The sequence below is a fragment of the Tursiops truncatus genome, chromosome 3 (genome assembly GCF_011762595.2).
Source record: "Tursiops truncatus isolate mTurTru1 chromosome 3, mTurTru1.mat.Y, whole genome shotgun sequence".
NCBI lineage: Eukaryota > Metazoa > Chordata > Mammalia > Artiodactyla > Delphinidae > Tursiops > Tursiops truncatus.
The window spans coordinates 105118708-105137098 of record NC_047036.1 but is presented as its reverse complement, the minus strand read 5'-3'; the positions used below and the strand labels follow the sequence as shown (position 1 = coordinate 105137098).

General features: G+C 35.4%; 1 protein-coding gene across 5 annotated transcripts in view; it reads right to left on the bottom strand.

Moving 5' to 3' along the window:
• Positions 1 to 18391, bottom strand: part of PRRC1 (proline rich coiled-coil 1) — a 43678-nt gene that overhangs the window by 18084 nt on the left and 7203 nt on the right. For 4 of the 5 annotated variants that reach the window (XM_004326544.4, XM_019924341.3, XM_073802471.1 and 1 more), the window contains 4 exons: positions 16992 to 17152; positions 14324 to 14426; positions 11881 to 12044; positions 5111 to 5214 (listed from right to left, as the gene is read on the bottom strand). In XM_004326544.4, the coding sequence (XP_004326592.1) occupies positions 5111 to 5214; positions 11881 to 12044; positions 14324 to 14426; positions 16992 to 17152 (532 nt within the window). The remainder of the gene's footprint in view (positions 1 to 5110; positions 5215 to 11880; positions 12045 to 14323; positions 14427 to 16991; positions 17153 to 18391) is intronic. The other variant, XM_019924343.3, reaches the window with a different exon arrangement.

Sequence of the window (18391 nt, the reverse complement as noted above, 5' to 3'; positions counted from 1 at the left end):
TATTACAGCCTTTTCACCCTCTCCTCCTTAAACCATACTGGAAACCACCCACAGACTTCCTAATACCAATTACTATTCCTAATCTTCCTTATTTGCTAGTCTTCTGCTCAAAAAAAGGTAGGAAAAATAGCACATCTAGGTATGATGGAGCAGTTGATGGCAGACCAGTGCTCCCAATGAAAAGCTGGATGAGTACACAAGTCATATCTAATGGCATCCAAGAGCTGTAGAAGCAAGGAAGACAAAACGGAGTAACATTCTGGACAGGGACAACCTTTCAAAGGTATGCTGAAGACTTTCAGCTGACCCTGAGCACAACCCAGCCTGGACTCAGGTCAGTCTATCTAAAGTGCACCAAACTACCCCTTCCACACACCTCACTACTCTGTTTATTAGAGGGAAGAGTGAACCTTCTCAAAATTACCTCAAGACTCTCGAGTTTCTTATAAACAATGCCTGGCCTTCAAAGATTATGAGGCATCCACAAAGACAGCACCTTATCGTCACACCAAAAGGAGGCTAAAAGAGGCCCACACACTGGATTCAGTAGACAAAGATCTTAAAATAAATATGACTCATATTCAAGGAAAGAGAGAGGTAAAGATAATCGAAGTAGAAAATACAGGTATTCAATAGTAAATTAAATCTACTTTTTAAAAAAAATCAATGTATGGGCTACACAGCAGAAGAATCAGAGTGAGGAAGTAGGGGAAAGAGAGGACTGACCAAATGAGAACTCTGAGGCACAGTCAGAAGGTGAACAAGCATGTAATTATAGTCCTAGAAAGAGAAGAGAGAAAATGGGCCAGAAGCTAATTCTGAAGAGCCAATGGCCAAGGACTTTCCAAAACTGATGAAAGACATAAAATCCAATGAAAGAAAGAATCAAGCTCAGGGAATCCACAAAAATTCAATACCTAAGCAAACACACACCCCTGTACCTACCATACAAAACTGCAAAAATAAAATGACAGAAAAAATCCTAAATGCAGCTAAACAATACATTCTTTTCACAGAAACAAGCTGGATAGCTGATGTAACAGAAACGATGGAAGCCAGAAAACAGTACAACAGCATCTTTAAAGTACTGAAAGAAAAGATCTGCCAATCCAGACTTCTACATCCAGAAAAAAACACCCTGTGAAAATAAAGGTGCTTTAAAGGCACTTTCAGACAAAAGCTGAGAGAAGTCCTGGCTAAGGTCTTCCATCACAATGTATATAGTACCAAAGGATGCTCTTTAGGCAGAATGACAATGATCCCAGACAGAAAAACCAAAAATGCAGGCAAGAATTCAGAGAATAAATATAAGTGAATAGAGTGTACAGAACTATACTAATATCTTAGGAGTTTAAAATAGATACACAATTAAGATACTTAATACTGCAAAAGATGAAGGGGGTAAATGGTATTGAAAGTAGTTCAGTATTATCAAAGTCATAATTTTTATTAAAACATAATACGTGGAAAAAGGCACAATGGAATCTCTAAGGTAGCCCTTAAATGAATATTTCAGTTTCCCCCTCTGGTAACCTTTTAATATTCATCATCACTGGATGGTTGCTTGGTGCTTACATAGAAAGTTCAAACTTCCCAACCTAGCAATCAAAGCTCTTCCAGCTACTTTCTGATTTCCTATCCAACAGTGTTCAGCCAAGCTGATAAAATCACTGACCCCTGAATACATCTTAATCATCGTCACACTTCTCCTCCATGCAGAATGTCCTAGCTATTCTTTTCTACTTAACCAAATTTTACCTACTCTTCAAAATTCAGCTCAAGTCCCAATCATTCACGGATCTTACCTGACACCATCTCCACATCAAGTTAATGCCATTGAAAATGTACATAGCATTTTATGTACAGCCCACGTGCAGCAACGAAGACCCAATGCAGCCAAGAATTTAAAAAATAAAAAAATATGTTCCTCTACTGACAGGTGTTTGGTGATACCTATCAGTGTGAAAAGATATTTAAAAAAAAAAAAGATGAATTATGTTGCTGGAGGGTTTTTCCAAACTAGATGAGGTAGTGTTCAACAGAACTCAAACCTAGTGACTGCCTCCAGGCCCTCTTGCCATACCTTCCATTACTCTGAATGACTGTGTAAATGATTGTTACTGGAGGTCAACATCCAAGCCAATAACTAAATCACTGTATCATATGTAATTGATTATTAACACAATCTTAGCATGCAGGGAACACAATGTCCATTTTATAATTAAAAAGGAGAAACGAGCAGAAAGGTGAGCTGAGCTACACAGGTCACACAGCTAGTTAGATGACAGAGCTAGACCAGAACGTAATTTTGTCTCTGGGTCTAAAATAGGATACATTTTTTTACTAGATGTTCAGTGTAAGCAATCATATTTTGCTCCTAAGAGAAACATAATAAGCCTCTTACTGAACCATTATACGCCAACAAACTGGACAACCTAGAAGAAATGCATAAATTCCTAAAAACACACAACCTGAATCAAAAGAAACAGAAAATCTTAACAAATGGATTACTTGTAAGGAGACCGAATCAGTAATCAAAAACCTCCCAACACACAAAAGTCCAGAACCAGATGGTGTCACTGGTGAATTCTACCAAAGATTTAGAGAAGAATTAATACCAATCCTTCTCAAACTCTTCCATTACAAGGCCAGCATTACCCTGATACCAAACCCAGACAAGGACACTACACAGAAGAAAATTAAAGGCCCAATATCCTTGAAAAACAGAGATGTAAAAATCCTCAGTGAAATACTAGCAAACCAGATTCTACAATGCATTAAAAGGATCTATACCATAATCAAGTGGGCCAGGGATGCAAGGATGGTTCAGAATGTGCCAATAAATCAATGTGCTACACCACATTAACAAAATGAAAGATAAAATCATACAGTCATGTCAACAGAGCTATAAAAAGTATTGGACAAAATTCGACACCCATTAATGACAAAAACTCTCAACAGAGTGGATACAGAAGGAACATACCTCAACATAATCAAAGTCATATATGGCAAGCCCATAGCTAATATACTCAACAGTGAAAAGCTAAAAAGCTTTTACCTCTAAGATCAAGACAAGAATGCCCGCTCTTCCCACTTTCATTCAGCATGGTATTGGAAGTCCTAGTCAGAGTAATTAGGCAACAAAAAAAATGCATCCAAATCAGAAAGGAAGAAGTAAAACGGTCACTATTTGCATATGACATATTATATATAGAAAAACCTAAAGCTACCACCAAAAAACTGTTAAAACTAGTAAATTCAGTAAAGTTGCAGGATACAAATTCAATACCCCAAAATTTCTTGTATTTCTATACACTAATAGCAAACTATCAGAAGAAAAAAATTTTAAATACCATTTACAATTAGATCAAAAAGAATAAAATAGTTAGTTAGGAATATATTTAACCAAGCAGGTGAGAGATGTCTACTCTGAAAACTGTAAGACATTGATGAAAGAAACTAAAGAAGACACAAATAAATGGAAATATATTCCATGCCCATGGACTAGCAGAATGAACATTGTTAAAATGTTCCTATTACCCAAAGGAAGCTACAGACTCAGTGCAATCCCTATCAAAATTCCAGTATTTTCCACAGAAATAGAACAAACAATCCTAAAATTTGTATGCAACCACAAGACCCTGAATAGCCAAAGCAAATCTTGAGAAAGCAGAGCAAAGCTGGAGGCAATATGCTCCCTGATGTCAAATTATAATACGTAGCAACAGTAATCAAAACAGTATGGTACTTGCATAAAAAACAAAAATATAGATCAATGCAATAGAGCCCAGAAATAAACCCATGCATTTATGGCCAATTAGTTTATGACAAAACAGCCAGGAATATGCAATAGGGAAAGGACAGTCTCTTCAATAAATGGTGTTGAGAAAACTGGACCACAATTTCACACCAGAGATAAAAATTAATCAAAATGGATTAAATACTTGAGCATAGCATCTGAAACCATAAAAAACTAGAAGAAAACATAGGCAGTAAGCTCCTTGATATCTGTTGTGGCAATGATGTTTTCTGGGTTTGACACCAAAAGCAAATGCAACAAAATCAAAAACAAGTGGGACTACATTAGACTAAAAAGTTTCTGCACAGCAAAGGAAACTATCAACAAAATGAAAAGGAAACCTACCAAATGACAGACAATACCTGCAAATCATATATCTGATATGGGGCTAATATCCAAAATATATAAAGAACTCATACTAATCAACAGCAAAAACCAAACAATCCAATAAAAAAATGGGGAGAAGATCTGATTAGCCTCCTTTTCCAAAGAAGACATACAGATGGCCATATGTGAAAAGGTGCTCAACATCACTAATCCTCCAGGGAAATGCTAATCAAAACCACAATAAGATAACACCTCACACTGTTAGAATGGCTATTATCAAAAAACAAGAAATAAGTGTTCACGAAGAGGTGGAGAAAAGGGAACCCTTGTGCACTGTTGGTGGGACTGTAAATTGGTACAACCACTATGGAAAACAGTATGGAGGTTCCTCACAAACGGAACTACCAAATAATCCATAAAGTTCACTTCTGGGTATTTATCCAAAGGAAACGAAAATACTAACTCAACAAGACATATGCATCCCCCTGTTCACTACAGCATTATTTCCAACAACCGAGGCATGGAAGCAACTTAAATGTCTGCTGATGATAAAGAAAATGTGATTTATACACACACCCACACATAAATATGTATGTATATATACAATGAAATATTATTCCATTGAAAAGGAAGGAAAACCTTGCCATTTGCAGCAACGTGTATGGACACTGAAGTCATTAAGCTAACCGAAGTAAGTCAAATAGAGAAAGACAAATACTGTATGATCTCACATGTGGGGGGAAAAGCAAACTCACAGATACAAAGGAGAGATTGGTGGATGCAGAGGCAGGGGTGGGAGGGGGAGTAAAATGGATAAAGGGGATTAAAAGGTACAAACTTCCAGTTGACATGAGAATATAATGTACAGCATGGTGACTATAGTTAATAATACTTTTTGTACATTTGAAAGCTGCTAAGAGAATAGATTTTGTCTTGTAAGTTCTCTAAAAAAATTATAACTATGTTAAAAAAAAATCCTCTTACTTGTCAGGAAGCAATTCTGCAATGAAGTTTTCTACTGACACAGCAGTCTGTTTTTCATGGATCACTCCAGTTCGACGCAAGCTATCTATCCGTTCCTGGGCACCCTGAAACAGTGTACATTAGAAACTATTTTAAATTATTCGGTTTTAAACATACTAATTTACGACTGTATAAGTAATATGCATATACATTTATACACAAACACATATATACTCACTGTAAACATGAAAACAATACAGAAACACACATATATACTCATTGTAAACATGAAAACAATACAGAAGCACAGAGAGTAAAAAGTGAAAAAGCCCCACTGTATTCCCCTCAGTACTAAGAGTCTGCAGTGCATCTTCCAAATTATTCCTATATGCATTATTATTTTGGTTGCTATCATGAAATGGATAATTTTTATATTACATGTTCTAATTGGTTATTACTAATAAAAGGAAACTGTGCTTTTTAGTGTTGATCTGGCAAGAGGCCATCTAACTAAATAAAAATCATTTATCAGTTCTAGTAGTTTTTTAGTTGATTCTCTCTTGAATTTTTCTAGGCAGGCAATCATATCAATAGCAAATATGTTTTTTCTCTTTCTTCTGATTCCTTTTATATATAGCCTTTAAAGTTTGCACCAAAATAAGTTATTTTAACTTCAAATGTATGCATTACATCAAAGCTTATTCAAGAAAATTAGTACCATTTATGAAACAAAATTGAGGGGCTGAGAACACTATATAGATAACTCAAAATCATGAATTAAATATATACTTATGGCAGAAAACTAAAAGCTGGATTAATGAGGACAAGGTTGTTGTTTACTACTTCTATTTGAATCACTTCATAAAAGTGATCATGAATGATATGATGAGAATGTGTTCAAAAAGCAAGATAAAGCTATTTCTGAATAAAACTAGTCATGGATAATACCCCTATTTTTATCATGAACAGCAGAGCTAAGCAGTGAATGAGATTAAGGGGTCAATTCTTCTTCAAATGAAAAGGAAGAAAGCTAAGATACTTCTAGAGACAACTTAATTTATTTCAGATAAATAAATAAGTGACAACTGCATGAGAACATGTAGGCCAATCTGTCATTAGCTTATAAACATGAAAGATGAAAGAAGATATGAGTTAAACTACAATAAAGTCAAGCTGTATTTTTGCTTACTCTTGTATCTCTGGTACCTAGCATAGTGTCTAACCTAACAGGCAGCCAGTGAGAACTTACTACATGAAAGAGTGAACAAGGGAAAAACTAAGGGCTTCTGAAGGCCTATATGGCTAATATTAGGAATCTAAAGAGTGTAAATATGGCATCACCAAATCTAATAGTGCACGAGGAGGTCACTGTTGAATCTGAAAGAAAATACAATAGCTAAGATGAACCTAATTCTTTGTACTGGATAATGTAAATCTGTTCCGAAAAGTAAAATAATTCCCTCCTCCCAAAAGGTAGTTATGTCTAATTTTTACTATAAAGAAGTTTAAATAAATGTTAATTCAGTAAAAAACTATTAGGGGATTAGTGGGATGTTTAGAGATTCATTCGCAACTCTTCAAAGGTGCTATCTCAGCTACACACTACGACAAAATATTCCTAGATTCTGTGCTCCCAGGAAACAGAAACTAAGTTGGTTCATTTTTTACAATCCTACAGCACAGGGCTTTATACTTCATAGGGTTCACAAAATACTGAACTGAAATTAATTAGCACCTATAAAGATAGGATAATGAGTTAGGTAGACAAGTGTAATGCTTGTTTTTATGGAATCCAGAAGAGAAAATGAAGAGGGCGTAAATCAGCCTCTTTCCTCCTCTGACTACAACATTACTTAAGTGTGGCATCTTTTGGCGTCACAGAGACACTTTGATATTAGTCACTACCAATGTTTTGAGAAGGGAATTTTAAACTTTATTTTTCAGCAGTGTAGGGTACCAAAAATTAGGTAGTTTAGAGGCCACACTGAAGTAACTGTCTCAGAACTGAAGTAAGATGCAGAAATGCCTCTAGAGCTTATACTGTACTCTGAGAGCTTATACTAAGCAACTTGGTTCAGATAATCAAAATTCCACGCTTCTTCAAAAATTCTTACAGATATTAACTACATTCTTCTTGACTATAAGCTATAAAACAATGGTCAGAAATATAATTGGCTTTTCAGTAAAATTAATACTTGGCATTGGAGAAGTTTCAGAAGCTTCCTAACTTTAATTACAGCTGATTTATTTCCTTAAACAATTTCATATGTTTAAAGGAAAACTTAAGTTTAGTCAAAAAAGACATTCACTTCAAATAAAATCTGATGGGGAGAAAAAAATCTGGGTTGAAACTTTAATATTCTACATTATTTTCTTTTTGTTAGTTCCCTCTACTGCTTCTGAAAAAAAACAAACAGCTGGGAAAATTACAAATCACTTTCCTATATATATCAGTTTCAATTAACTTTAATTTTAAGCTTGTATTAAAGATTGTGGAAAAGGAACACTTCTAAATTTGAAGGGCAAAAACCAATACTAAAACAAATCTGTCAAATACTAATAAAATCACAATATAAACTGAACTATTAATATTCAGAAAATAAGATTTTCTAACAGAAAAAAATCTCCATCAGCCTTTCAAGTTCAGTTTATACCGATCTGAAGTGTCTTTTATGCAATGATATTTAACATAAAATATTTAAGACTCATGTTTTAAAAACCATAAATTTTGAGTTATGTTCCAAAAATCATGTGGTGATCTATCATCAGAAATTATGAATGACAACCCTATCAGTTTTTTTGAGAACAAATAGAAACCACAGGACTTGCAAGAAGATTTTACTGAGTCATTATGTCATTTGCATTCTTAACATCTAAAACATTATTTTGAATTGTCCCTTCGTATGACACTCTGGAGGATTTTAGGTTCCAAGGCAATCAGTGGGTGAGCGGTATATCTTTATTTTCTAATGGGAGAGGTCAGAGCTTATGAAGAGGAGATGAGAAAGGAGATGGCACGTTGCCTCCATTACAAGTATGTATTCAGGCAGAAAATTTTAGGAAAGCATACATACGGAAGTTGAGGAAGGAGAAGCTGAGTTCCTGAAAACTATCTGGGTCTACCTGGACCTTGTAAAATCTTTGCATGTCACCAGAGGTACTTATACACAAGTCTGAAGACCACTGTTTGATGGTAAAGGTACTATCAAAGTATAGCAACAGGTGGGCAGCTAGAGCTCTGTTAAGGGGAAAAATCTCTATTCTCATATGGCTGACATGTTGTTAAACCAAAATTCAAAACAGATCCCAGAGTGAAAACTTCTTCTGCATTAGACTGCTTACTTGAGGAAATAAATTATTAATTTAAAAAGTTTACCCTAGCACTTTAAATTCTGTTGTTTGGGGTTTTATACCAATATATCTCAATAGGACTGCTAGATATTCATTTTAAAGAACATGAAGCACTATTCTAAAAGTTTATATCTGTAAACGGAACAAAGATCTCTGCTCTTGTAGAACTTAATTCTAGTGGGAAAAAAGTATTAAAAAATAAAAATAACATCAACGTAAATTATATGGTAAATCAGAAGATGCTGGCTGCTATAGGAGAAAGATCAGAGGAGGGCTAGAGAGATCAGGAGTGCAGGGCGTATGTGCAGACTGCAGTACTGAACAGGGCGGTCAGGACAGGCCCCACTGTGGAGGGAAGATTTTAGTGAAGACTTGAAGGAGGTCAGGGACTCAACCAAGTAGATAACTGAGGAAAGAGTGGCTCAGAGAGAGCTGTTAAAAGGCTGTGAGAAGAGAGCAGCCTGTCAGACAAGCGCAAAGACCTGCAAGGAGGCCAATGTGGCTGGCATGGAGTGAGCAAGGGGGAAGACCAGAGAAAAGCAGAAGGCCGCTGGTGCAGCCACTGTGGAGAACAGCATGGAGGTTTCCTAAAAATCAAAAATAGAGCTGCCATATGATCCAGCAGTCCCACTCCTGGGCACATACCTGGAAAAGATGAAAACTCTAGTTCAAAAAGATACACACACCCCACTGTTCATAGCAGCACTATTTATAATAGTCAGCTCATGGAAGCAAACGAAGTGTCCATCGACAGATGAATGGATAAAGAAGATGTGGTGTGTATATACAATGGAATATTACTCAGCCATAAAAAAGAGTGAAATCATGCCATTTGCAGCGACATGGACGGACCTAAAGATTATCACACTAAGTAAATCAGAGAAAGACAAATATTTTATGATATTACTTATACGTGGAATCTAGAAAGATAGTACAAATGAACTTATTTACAAAACAGAAATAGACTCACAGACATAGAAAATAAACTTATAGTTACCAAAGGAAAAAGGGTGGGGGTATAAATTAGGAATTTGAGATTAACAGATACACACTACTACATATAAAAGATAAACAACAAGGACCAACTGTTGTACAAGGAACTACTGTTGTACAACAAGGAACTATACTCAGTATCCTGTAATAACCTATAAAGCAAAAGAATCTGAGAAAGGATATATATACACACATATATGTGTGTGTGTGTATATATATATATATATATATATGATATAACTGAATCACTCTGCTGTACATGTGAAACACTGAAAATCAACTATACTTCAATTTAAAAAAAAAACAGAACAGAAGGCCAGTTCAGCCAGGCCACATGGGGCTGTGGAAGCCTTGGTAAGGAATTTGGATTTTACACTCAGTGAAATATAAAGTTCTGAAAAGCATAGTGAAATGGTTTGATCTTGTGTGTTGAAAGAATTACCGTGGCTACTCTGTTGAGGATAACATATAGGGCCACAAGGGTAGAAATGGGATGACCTGTTAGGAGGTGAACCCAAGATTCCAACAAGGCTTTGTGGTGGCTTCACCCAGGGTGGGAGCAATGGAGACAGTGACAAGCAGTCAGAGGCTGGATGTATTCTGAAGGTACAGTGAACAAGATTTCTTGATGAACTGGACATGGATAACGAGAGATGTCAAGGATGACTCCAAGGTTTCTCAACTGAGAAAACCGAAGGACAGAGCCGTCATCAACTGAGATGGAGAAAGCTGCGGCGGGGGACAGGTTGGAAGGAAAGAAAAGCAGTTGAGTACTAGACATGATAAGTTTGAGACATTCAAGTAAAGGTATTAAAAAGGCAACTTTTATATTAACCTAGTTTACATGAGAGGTCTCTGCTGGAGATACAAACTCGAAACTGTCAGCACACAGCTGGTATTCAAAGCCGTGGGACTGGCTGAGATCACTGAGTGAACGTAGATGAAGGGAAGGAGACCATCAGGAGGTTGGGGAGAAAAGGAGCCAGCAAAGGAAGCACAGAGGAATTTGTGAGGCAGGGAAGAAACCAAGTGTGGCATCCCCAAAGGCAAGCGTAAAAGACATTACAGAGGAGTCTCAAAGCCAGTGGGAGGTCAAACAAGATGCACAACATTGGCGACCTTGAAAGCATTCTCGGTGGAGGGGTGAGGGTGAGAGCCTGGCTGGGGTGGGTGTAAAAGACTGAAGACAAGAACTAGAGATAAAACTCTTGGCAACTCTCTGCAAGTTTTGCTGCAAAACGAAGTGAAAACCTAGGGTTGGAGGTGATGGGGAAAGTAAGGTAAAAAAATTTGTTAAGGTTTTCTTTAGTTTCTTTTTGTTTTTTAAGGTGGGAGCAGGTTTACATGCTGATGAACTGTTCATTTGTTTTTGCGTGTTTGTAGACTGATGGTAAAAAGTGTATGAGAGGGAGGGCAGAACTCTTGGAACTTTAGCACTTAGCACGCAAGAGGGGGCCAGGTCTACTATGGTAATGGGATTGGCTTGTGTATGTGACAAATTTTTTAATGGTAACAGTCCAGAAGACAAAGTGTACAATATTCAAGTGGTGGTGTGAGTATGCAAGTGTGTGAAATTTGTTTTCAAAATAAGCCATTCTATTATCTGCCACTATTACGTAGGGATTATATAGGTATCTATAGACTTAATCACAAGGTCTTCTTCCCTCACGACCAAAAACTATGGCAGTGTCTTCCTTTGGTAAGTGCATTACTACTGGTAATGTAATTTAATAGGTCTCTATATGCTGATGAGACCTTGGCACACTCTGGTTATATACAGGCTTTGTGCCTATAATATGCCAGCTAGTCAGGTCTCTAAGGCAAGGTAGTTAAAAGGACAGGGAAAGGGAAGACTCAAAGAAAGTAAGTTAAGAAAATTTTCTGGATGAGCGCCGAGTCCCCTCATCAAGTACTGGCTTGGCCAAAAAGTTCGTTCGGGTTTTTCCGTAACGGAAAATACAAGGGAAAAGGGGGACTTTGTCAGGTGTATTTACAACCTGCTTACTAGAACCCCATTACTACTCTGGAAACTTCCAAATATATGAGAATCCCATAAACCATGAAGAAATACATAAAGTGTAAAGTATTATGAATAGTGATAGTAATAAAAAGCTTACGGGATTCAAGGGATATTATAATTTCAGTAATGGATTTAAACGTTAATACTGGGTTAAGAAGATCTCTTTCAGGACTAAAACTGCTCTCTTTCTGTGCTCTTGGCATGTGGTTCCTCCCCTCCCCCGATAATCAAAACCTACTTTAGGTTTCTTTAAATTAAAACTCCACTGTATCTTCCTAACACTACAGAATTGTCTAATTGAAAACCAAATCAATATTTCAGTATGTAAAAACCCAAAAGCTCCATACAGACCACAGGATTATCATCAGAAATTTTAAAAAATGAACTGCCAGCTACTATATCCCGAAAAAGATGCTCTATTACTCACTTTTAATCCAGCTGCATAGCCCACTGGTTGTGGGGCAATGCTGGACTGCCCAGCTTCCCCTATCACCACAGCTAAGCCAAAGACCTCCTGGAAGGCATCTCGGACAGCGGCAACTTTTACTTCTTTATTTGAGGTCACTACAATGTCCAGTTCACCTCCAGATTCTACAAAGACCAGAAGAAAATTTCAATTCCAAATTAAAATAATGAAATTCTCATAATTACTACCATGCACTAACATTTTATTACATAATTACTCTTAACCTGGCAAAACAACGCAAGCTATAGATTACCTTTTTATTGGCCGAGGAAACTGAGGCTGATAAGGTCTCACCCAAGGTAACACAGCTACTTAGCAATGATGTCAGGACTCAAATCTAGGTCTGTATCTTTTCACTACACTGCCTGATGCAAGCAGACACATTTCACCCTGTCATCTAATGGCATCTTACTCTGAGATTTCTCCAGAAAGCTGTTTGTACTGTGAAATATTTTGCCCTAGAAACAATGCTTTTCCTCAGTTAAGTATCTTTTGGAACAGCTGAAAATATTTTCCAAATATCTGGGCTTTTTATTATGGATTTCTTTTTTCCTGATTGAAACAATGTTCCACAGATCCCATCTTTACTGGAATTTCTTAAATTATTAAAACCTAAAAGCAAGGGTTACCATAGGAAAGAAGAGGAAGACTATATGTTTTTCTTTTTTTTTCTCCATGTGGGACATATCTCTCAACGCTATCTAGCTAAGTACTGTTCCATTAGGCTTCAGCTCAAAAAGCTTTTCGGTTTTTTGTGATGACTCATGCCACTTTTAATGATTATAAAGGGAGAGCTAATCAAAAAAATGTTGAAACTGTGTCAAAGTCCATTTCTAATAGTTCTTGTGCTTTCTTGATACATTTGAAATTGTTATGGTGATTTCTAAAATATTTATATAAAAACATGGTAAGTTTTACTAGAGTTTTGTTAGATCCAAATGGTCTCGTTTTTGCTGCTTGTCAATAGCTTTTTCACACTCAGTATTACTGCTTTTTATAGGTGATGAAGATTATATGTTATTATATCTTCTAATAATAGAAATTTTATTTTGTACCTTTCTCTCCCCGTTTTATTTTCCTTTTTCTGGATGTCACGCAGAGTACTGGCCTGAGAAAAGTCTTTGGTTTGAGTCCTGATTTTATCACTAACTAGTTTCGGTACCTTGGGGAAGTCACTGAGCTTGTTTCCTCACAGAAAAGTTCCTGCCACCTCACAGGGCTTGCTCTAAGGATTAAGTAAGGTAATTGATTTCACCATCTAACACAGTACCCATTAAAACAACAAGAGCTCCAAAAATACTAATTCCTTTCTTTTTCTCACTAAAAATAAGAGCTTGTGAAGAGAAGAAAATATATACTGCATTAATTATGTCAAACTTGATTATTATGAATATATGAAATCGGTATATATGGTAGGGTCCAATTTCTAAACCCTGGCAATTACAAACACAGAGAACAATTCAGCTGAGTTAATTCTTTGATTCAATTTTCCACTTAAAGGGAAGCAAAGAAGCTAAGTGTTAGCTCCACCACGTTGTGTAACCTAGGATAATAATAAAGCTCTCTGAACACAAGTTCCTCATCTAAAACTTGAGAAAAATAACACCTAGCTTGCAGAGCTCTTACGGGAATTAGTATCTGGCAGATCAAGCATTTAATAAATGGTGCTTATCATTATTAGGTCTTGCCCTTTGACATTTACTAGACAATTACCAACAGACTCAAGACTTATGAAAGCTACTGACTTTTTATTGCTGCTGAAAAATCTCTGTTCAAGTACGTGGTGCATAGCTTTGGCCACTAAATTGTTATCTTCACCAGAATTACTAATAATTGGTCACAAATCCTGCTAAAAGATTATGTTATTTCACTTACTGGATATGTACATAAAAAATTAATCCTCCAGTTAACCGTCTGGAGGATTATTGGTAATGAGGATTCAATAAAGTAGCTTTCCCAACAAATCTAGTAATGACATATTATTAGTAAATAGATTAACAGCCTATAAAAATTTTATTCCTGAGTTACACATGAACACATTTAATTAAGATAGATAACTGGAGAAATGTCAAAACCAAATATGAACAAAGCAACACTTCAAATGTCAACAATGAATGGTAAAATTCTTATAAAGCAACACTAACCATATTCATAATTAAAATCAGTAAGTATACTAATAATTCAAATCATTTTTACTCCTCCAAAGTTCATTCTGGGAAGTTTTCAAAATTTATTTAGTGGTGACTAAGAAAAAGATGAATTAAAAGTATCAAAACCAAGACTGACAATCAATGTAAGAATATAGGAGGATTTTCACTAATTACAAGACCTGTGGGATTACACCCAGTGGCTGACATGAGCACATACTTTATATGGCAGATGCTGCTCTATTTTATGTACATACTGATATATGGAGCCATGCCAGGGTCCAGCGTTGTAATCATACTTTCTACTGAATGTTTTGTTTTATCAAGCACAGATTTCACCATAGGGTTCCCAGCCACACCCTGCACAGAACAAATTCACATGTAAATACTCATTCTAAGCAAAGAACACCATGATTACCGGATGGTGAGGAAAAAAAAAATTTTTTTTAAGTTTCCAATGCATCGCAGACCTATACTTTTGTAAAATATAAGAACACTAAGGTTATGGCAATGTCAAATTGCTATGAAATTTCAAAATGCTTCCTCTCAATTTCTCTTCTCATCTCATCATAGATTGACAGCAATCTACTGACCCCACTTCGAGCAACACTGGCCTGGGAAGTATGTTTACTGTATATATATGTATGTGTGTATGTATATATGTTTATTTCATTTCTATGTATACCTATATTTTTATTTCATTTCATTACTATTTATTTATCTATATAAAAGACTAGGCAAAACTTGTCCATCAAGGTCCCAAATAAAGACTGCAATTGGATGTCTCTGAAGACTCATATTTTGTTCCCTAATATAAAAATAAAAACAGTAAAAACATTTCTTATCTTTATTTCCCAGAGTTACTTATTACCTTAATATATAATACTCTGTTCTATGAAAGTTTCTTTTTTCCTACTTCCTATTTGTTTTGTTCCCAAATTCTCCCTTTTAATAAAGCCAGACCTAGTCCTCTGAATTCCTAAAACCACACTATTAGACAGAAGGAACCAGATCTGAGTATTTCCTTCCATCTATGCTTCTTCCACAGTCAAAGAGACTTAGAGATGGCATCTGGCTAACAGGCCATGATTCCACCTGTCCCAACCTACTACTAAACTAAGGAGATTCAGAAAAACAGATGAGTTCATAACACTGATATTTAAGACTGTCCACCCATCTTATGCTGAATATTAGAAGAATTATTTACAAGATCTGTAGGGTTGAACTGAGTATTACAACTGGTAACTGACATGCTGACACATGCTCTTAACGAGGAAAAGAAGTGACAGTCTCTACATAAAGAAGACCCTTAAAAAGCACAAAGTGATATAAAGAAGCAAGCTTAGAAAAATGCCATCTTTCTGATACATAAAACTCAAACGCTGTAAATCAGTTTAACCAGCTACCAATTTAAAAATATGTTTAACATGTAATTAAATTGCAGCCAAACCCTCAGAATATTGAGGGGAACTTGACAAAGCGATTCTAAAATTCATTAAGAAAAATAAATAGAAAAGACCAGCAAAGAAAAATTTTGAAAACAGCAAACTTACACAACCAAATGCTGATCTGCCTTTATGAATGCACAGACTCAGAACTGACTTTTCTATCTGACTCATCTATGAATACTCTTCATCCCCACCTCAGCAGAGTAGGCTTTCAATAAATATTAGTGTAATAAATAAACAGTTACAATAATTAAAATAGTGTGGTACTGTTGCAAGGACAGGCAAAGCAGTGAAATAAAATACAGAGTGCAGAAACTGAGGTTAACACACAATTTAGTAACTAAGGTAAAGGTAACATATCAAATCACTGGGATATGATTTTGGAACAGTCGATTAAGTGGTTGGAAAAAAATTAAGTTTGATTTCTACCTCATATAATATAGTAAAGTAAGTATCAGCTATATCAACTTGGTAAGTAAAAAAAATGAAACCACAAGAAAATTAGAAGAAATCATAAAAAAACATCATATAATATAGTAGGTAAATGTGATTTTTAACATTTAAAAAAATTGGAAAAAAAATTGATAGAAGTGACTCCCCCAAATTTAGAAGGCTTTGTGTCAATAAAGCATAATAAAGTTGAAATGTAAGATAAAAATGGAGGCTACTGCAACATATGATAGCATATAATAAAATATTCTTCTTACATTAAGAGTTCTTATCAATTCATTAAAAAAGAAAATCATCCCAATTCAAAACTGAGCAAAGAACATGAATATAGACTTCATGAAATAAAAATACAAATAGCCAAAAATCACATTAAATAAAGTTCAAATTGAGTAACAAAGAAATGCAAATTTAAACAAGGTATTATTTTTTGCCTATCAAATTAGAAAATACTACACTTCAATTAATAAAATCACTGCTGGCAAATGTATGATGTTATGACAGTGTATCTTGGTATAACCTTCCTGGAGAGCAATATGTATCAGTAATTTTTAAAATGTCCACACTGACATTTACCAAGAATTAACTCTGATAAAACAGAGATGCACATAAAGATTGGCATACAAGAGTGCTCATCATAATTTAATTAATAAGAATTACAATTAGAAAATGCCAATAACAGGTAAGTGAAATATAACATGGGAAATAAATGCAATGACATGTTGGGCAAAGTAGCCTGAAGAATTATAGCTGGGAAGATGTTCATGATACACGCTAGGTAGACAAACAAAAGACACAAAATTGTGTCCACGTGTCACTACTCCAGTTTGCTTTTCACTAAAAAAGAGATACATTTACATAGATATGTGCATCCAAAAGACAGAGGAACTATAGAAAAAGTGTAATAAGAATAAAAGGTATTTTAATTTTTCCTTACACCTCTCTGTATTTTCAAAATTCTCTCTAATGAATATCTGTTAGTTTTATAATTAAAAAATTAAACGTGATTTTTAAAGTAAACACCCCTTACCTTAATAAAACCCCAGAGTCCACCAGCAGATGCTTCATCCTGCCCTCTACCAATTCTAGGATCTTCTTGCTGCTCTGGAAAAGTTATGGCTGATGCGGTTCCAGTTCCCTGTGCCAGAGACGTCAAACCAGCTTGCTGAGTAATGGGAGTTGGCAGAATACCTAGTTAATGGCAAAAATGTTAATATATGTAATTTATTCCATAAACTATTTCCTATAAAAAGAAGATACAACATATGAGATGAGTAGTTCAAAACAGCTTTAATAATGTAACTATATACTCAGGCATTTCAACACTGAGATATGAGCTCAAAGAATCACCTAAACCTTTATAAAATATACAAAATTCCAAAGAAGAAATTTCTTTCCCTCTTCATAAGCTTACACCAAGTGCCCTGAAAATGGACAGAAAATATACATCCAAAAGTACTTCGTGTTTGCCCTATGAGCACTTGGATGCAGACAGCTACAGTCCGAATCTCTTTAAAGCATAAAAATAGCTGATATGAGCACTCAAGCCCATCATACAAAAAGCATGTAAAAATTAGTAAACATATCCACATACCCTATTTTAACTCAAAAAAAAATCACATACACATGGGTGTCATACTTGTACTCTCGAAAAATTTTTATTTGTTAAGGTAGACAAGCCAAGTTGGATTATAAAATCACAACAAAATTGTTTCTTTTCCTAAAATGAGAAACAATAGGCAGAATATGACAGGATGAAGTTTTGATATTGATTTCCAATAACCATTCCTGGGAAGTCGAAAAAGTAGGTGTAACTGACCTAGAAAATAAAATAGTCCAATTCCACCAACTCATGGCACATACACTTATTTGTTTTTGAACTTTTACCTGGCTAAATAAAACTACTCCCTGGACCATTCAGTCCTAATAATTTTTTAAGTAAAACTTTGAAAAAAACTCTCAGACTTCACCTTGATGTTTCTCTATAACTGCACAAAATGTTAGGACAAAAGTTTCGAATTCTGTCTGACATTCCACATACTAATCATGTACTAAGTTTTATATCATATAAAAATCATATATTAAGTAACATCAGCTTTATTTTAATAATTTAAATGAAAACAGGAAGCTCTGGAGATCAAGGAAAAGGGAATGAAACATTCATGCACAGTAACAGGACCCCTCATACACTGCTGGTGAGAAAGTAAAACGGTGCAGCTGCTTTGGAAAATAGTCTGGTAGTTGTTCAAAAGTCAGCAATTCTGACATGCACCCCAGTGTTCACAGCACAGCACTATTTAAAACAGCCAAGACATGGAAGCAACCTGAATGTCCATCGACAAATGAATGGAGATATATATATATATATATATACACACACACATATACAATGGAACGTCACTCAGCCATAAAAAAGAATGAAATACTGCC